This window comes from Austrofundulus limnaeus, unplaced genomic scaffold (genome assembly GCF_001266775.1).
Source record: "Austrofundulus limnaeus strain Quisiro unplaced genomic scaffold, Austrofundulus_limnaeus-1.0 Scaffold487, whole genome shotgun sequence".
NCBI classification, from domain to species: domain Eukaryota; kingdom Metazoa; phylum Chordata; class Actinopteri; order Cyprinodontiformes; family Rivulidae; genus Austrofundulus; species Austrofundulus limnaeus.
This window is the reverse complement of record NW_013952889.1, coordinates 83,953-88,480: the sequence shown is the minus strand read 5'-3', so window position 1 is coordinate 88,480 and position 4,528 is coordinate 83,953. Positions and strand designations below refer to the sequence as shown.

At 39.2% G+C, this 4,528-nt stretch overlaps 1 protein-coding gene across 2 annotated transcripts in view; it reads right to left on the bottom strand.

The window, feature by feature from the left end:
- The window catches only part of rpn2 (ribophorin II), an 18,619-nt gene that overhangs the window by 7,996 nt on the left and 6,095 nt on the right, over window positions 1–4,528 (bottom strand). For both annotated transcript variants that reach the window (XM_014025602.1, XM_014025603.1), the window contains exons 7-14: window positions 3,910–4,086; window positions 3,699–3,817; window positions 3,404–3,509; window positions 1,804–1,895; window positions 1,598–1,712; window positions 1,207–1,401; window positions 1,045–1,131; window positions 832–927 (exon numbers count right to left, since the gene is read on the bottom strand). In XM_014025602.1, coding sequence (XP_013881056.1) covers window positions 832–927; window positions 1,045–1,131; window positions 1,207–1,401; window positions 1,598–1,712; window positions 1,804–1,895; window positions 3,404–3,509; window positions 3,699–3,817; window positions 3,910–4,086 — 987 coding nt within the window. The remainder of the gene's footprint in view (window positions 1–831; window positions 928–1,044; window positions 1,132–1,206; window positions 1,402–1,597; window positions 1,713–1,803; window positions 1,896–3,403; window positions 3,510–3,698; window positions 3,818–3,909; window positions 4,087–4,528) is intronic.

The window sequence follows — 4,528 nt, the reverse complement described above, 5'->3', positions numbered from 1 at the left end:
AGTCTATAGGTGTCTGTTCCCCTTGGTTGTAAAATCAAACAGTTTAGGGCTCAGTATGGTTGTTCAGCATTCATTTTCGCACACCTTTCATAGCCCCTTGAGACACACTGTGCTGAGCTGAGAAACCCTCCAGCTGAAGGATGTGTCACTGCACGGGGTTTCTTCCTACTGGAGTCTACATGATTTTTTGTGCAAAACAAGCTTATTCYAATGGTTTAAGTTTAAAATTAAATGTTGGAAAAAAGTAGCTCTCAGACAATTTCATTTTTGTGAAAGTAGCTCTTAAGGAAAAAGACCCCTGGTCTATGATGTGGGGTTGCTGCAGTTGGTCAGGTCGAGGTTCAGCTCAAAGAATGAGGTCAGCTGATTACATGAATATACTGAATGATCAGGTTATTCTATCAATGGATTGTTTCTTCCCTGATGGCACGGCCATATTCCAAGATAACAATACCAAGATTCATCAAGCTCTTATTGTGAAAGAGTGATTCAGGGAGCATGAGACATCATTTTCACATATGGATTGGCTTCACAGTCCATTGAGAATCTTTGGGATGTGCTGGAGAAGGTCAGACTCCACCATCATCAATGAAAGATCTTGGTGAAAAATTAATGCAACACTGGATGAAATAAATCTGGTGACAGAAGTTTATCCAAACAATGCCACAGAGAATATGTGCTGTAATCAAAGCTAAAGGCGGTCCAACCAAATATTAGTGTGTGACCTTTTTTCTGAGCTAGGCAGTGTATTTATACTATGACCTGGTTCAGATATTTCAATAATAAATAAGCAAAACAAAAACCATTTTTGTGCAAATTTGAAAATATTACCAGAATGAGCAGAAGCAGGAAGGGAGACAGGATAAGAGCGGTGAAGGTGTTGGAAACTACAGTTGGAGGCTTCTTTTCTGGTTCCCGGAACAAGTGCTGCACAAAAACAAGATTTTWCCACTACTGCAAGTATTGTGTTTTCAATACATAAAGCGCACACATGTATGTTTTCAATACATAAAACACACAGGTGTGTGGGGGGTGGGAAATTACCTGGATCTCTGGTTTGGGTACATAAAGGGTCTTGGGCTGAGCAGCAGCTGGAGCTTCCTCATCCACAAATTTCAGAACAACATCGGCCTGTCAACAGATGGCAGCTCGTCTTCAACACTTCAGTGACTCTCACTGCAACACGAAGCCTGAACAGACACTCACCACRTTCCACAGGATGGGATTCTCCAAGGTAGCATCCCCAACAATGAGAGAGAGGGAATAGGTGCCAGACATGGAGTCAAACTCAGACTTCCTCTCWGCCGTGTCCAACTCAAACTTGTAGAGTTTCTTGCTGTCAGGTTCAGCCACAAACACCACCTCCTGACCAGTTTTCTGATTGTGCAGCCGGACAAAGGTCTGTGGTGGAGACAATAATTCCCTCTTACGTTAAACAACTGAGAGGTTTTGCTTACTTGTCACAGTCACTGGCTGGTTATGGTTCTCTTGGTCAGTCACATATACTGTTTAAAAGGATCTTGGTCACAGGAGTGATTATAAAATCAGATAGAACAGACCGTTTGCTGCAGATGCTAGTTCATGTCTGATTACATACCTGGTGAGGTGTGAGCTCTTGTTTAGTGTTGACGTCAACCAGCTGGAAGGACATGGCAAAGTTCTGGTGGCTGTCGGCTGTGAAAGAGCTCTTGGCCTTGGAGGGATATTCCACTCTGGATGATCAAAACCAAAATAAGAAATGACTTTACTTTTCTGTGGCCTAAAGTAAACAAAAAACTGACTCCAAGGATTTAGTTTGTTAACCTGGTGGTCTTGGTCCCAATGCTCTGGTCCTTATCCACCACAGAGAGGTCCATGTTGGCAACAACCACCTCAGTGGATACTTTCACTTTAAGCTGCAGGTGAACACAGAAACAGGAAGTAGAGTCAAACCTACAGCAGTAGCCAGGATAACTGGAGAAATAATCATTTTCATCCCTAAAATATTCAACAACCCAGTATTCACATCAGGCATTAAACATGTATCCTGAAGCACATACAAGGACCTCACACTGAGGATGAATTGGGATCAAACATGTTTGCATCCTCTTTAACACCATGTGTCCTGATCCAAACAGACAACACATGTAGCACGGTCTAGCTGTGGTTATTATTAGTCATTTGTTTGARTAAGACTTTTAGCCACACGTGACAAAGATCAGATAAAATCTAAAAACAATTTGTCAAAAAGTCTCAACAAGACGCCTTCAGTGACAATGTATCCCAAGTGTCCATACATGATGACTGACAGACGTTAGCGTGCCTGTGGCACACATATACAGGAAATACAAAAAGTTAAAGAAAATATAATTATATTTAAGAAACTTGGCACATGTACTGTTTAAAAGGATCTTGGTCACATGATTTGACCTGTTATGTAATATAATTGGCATATTTTCTATTGAATTTTGCTCAGCTAAAGCGAAACAGGAAGTGACATCAAAGGGGAACTCTTAGAAAAATAAAACTCTGGTTTTTGTTCTTTTAAGGTTATTTAAACTCTGACTCTCTCATCTCTCTATGATAGTGATTAAAATAATCTAAAGAAACATCAGATTCTTCTCTGCAGTCTGTTGTTAGCCRTTTTAGCAACGCTATGTTTACAATCAAGCATTCCCTTTGACATCACTTCCTGTTTCTTCACGTGTAAATGTTTCAACAACTGTTCATCTCAGCGACATGAAATCTTTTTACAATATGTTATCAATGTTATCTTTCAAAAATACATTCATATTTATTCTAAAAAATTGATGTCACAGGCACTTTAAGATCAATTGTGTTGCAGCAAACCCTTTGATTTTTTTACWTCAGTTCTAAAACCCTCATATGATACAGGTAAAGTTAAATAGAAATTCTTAGAATTTCTTATTTTAAAAAAATACATTTTCCCTAACAGTTCCTAATTAAGTGAGAAATATTTCATTAAATTGCACAATATTTGAAGCTTTTCATGTTTTTTGTACTGAAAATTAAGTAAMTAAAGCTGTAAGAGAAATGAAGGTAAAAATGTTATTCTTTGAAAAGAAACACATTACAAGAAAATGTAGTAACCCACAGACATCGTAGTACAGGAAATTTAAAAGTTATTATATAAAATGTTAGTGCAGTTCCAATTAATTTTTTTACTAAATTCACCATAAATCTCCATTTAAGAACTGTTTTTTTATTACTTTATTCCACAGATTATTTATTGGGTCAACATTCTAGGCGCTCGTCACCAAACTGCACAGTTTCTCCAGAAACACGAATGTGTTTTTTAAAGCTGTATCAAACTGGTTGAGTGTATAATAAATACGACTGTATGACAAGTATTACACAGGAAACTATTAATAAATATGAACACCAATTCATGGCGGAAACTTGCCTCAACATGATTGGCAACCAGCCGACTGTCCCCGGTCACAGCAACAGTGAACTGGTAATATCCACTGGCTGGCTGGCTGGCCATGAAGTTAAGTTCAAAGACACCGCTAAAATGCAGAGAGAAGAGTACAATAAAGTGCGTGAGTGTGTTAAAGGTAGCATTAATAAATAATATTCACAGACCTTCAGCAAACTCTTGCATAAGCTTTGAATACTAAACAATGACGTTCATGTATATTTTCCTTTAGCTGGGATTACCTCCAACAATCCTGAAACACTTGTGTGACTGTACGTACTCATTAAGAGTGAAAGGTGTTTGGCTGAGAACAGCGCTTTTAGAAGCCACGGCGTACGCAGACTCCACCAGCACGTTGGCTGAGGTCAGAGGCTGAGACATGACATCAGTGACGAGAAGCTGTGGATCACACAGAGTGTGTTACTGTGACGAGCACAAAAAGACAAAAACACACCAAGAACTGATAAGCAGCACCGGCATTCAAAGCGTACCTGAAAAGTTGGCTGGTTGTGGGAAACAGTGGCAGGTCCCAGAGCGCTGACGACGACCGGTACGTGGAAGCGGTTGTTGGACAGAGCAGCAGCAGCASTGGCTACACTGAAGGCCTCGGCCAGAGAGTCCCAGGATTTCTTGCTGAAGATAGAATTTACCAGCTGTATGACCTGATCCTGTGGGGAGAAGATGGGGGCGGGAATATTCAGACGCCTCACGTTTAAATTTTATTAGGATATAAACGGTTGAGATGCAAATATAAAACTATTACAGATGCATAAAAAAATAAAAAAATAAAAGAGGTAAAATACTGAGCGCAAGTCACCTAAGAGTCTAGAGCAATGAATGTCCATGCATCACATTTTAGAGCCATTTTACCTGCTTTTAGTTTTCTACCACTTTTTTTTTTTTTGTCCAATCATGTTGGGAATGTCTGTTAGTATCTTCAAMACAGGATCAATGCATCCTGGATGTATTTTAATAATCCAGACAGAAAAATGTAACAAGGTTCAGGTTCTTTAATGAAACTTTTTGTCTCTTCTCCAAGAGACTTCTTCAATCTGACGAGTTTAAGGTAAACTCAGCTTTAGATTTGGAATGCTTTTATTGTTATTACAC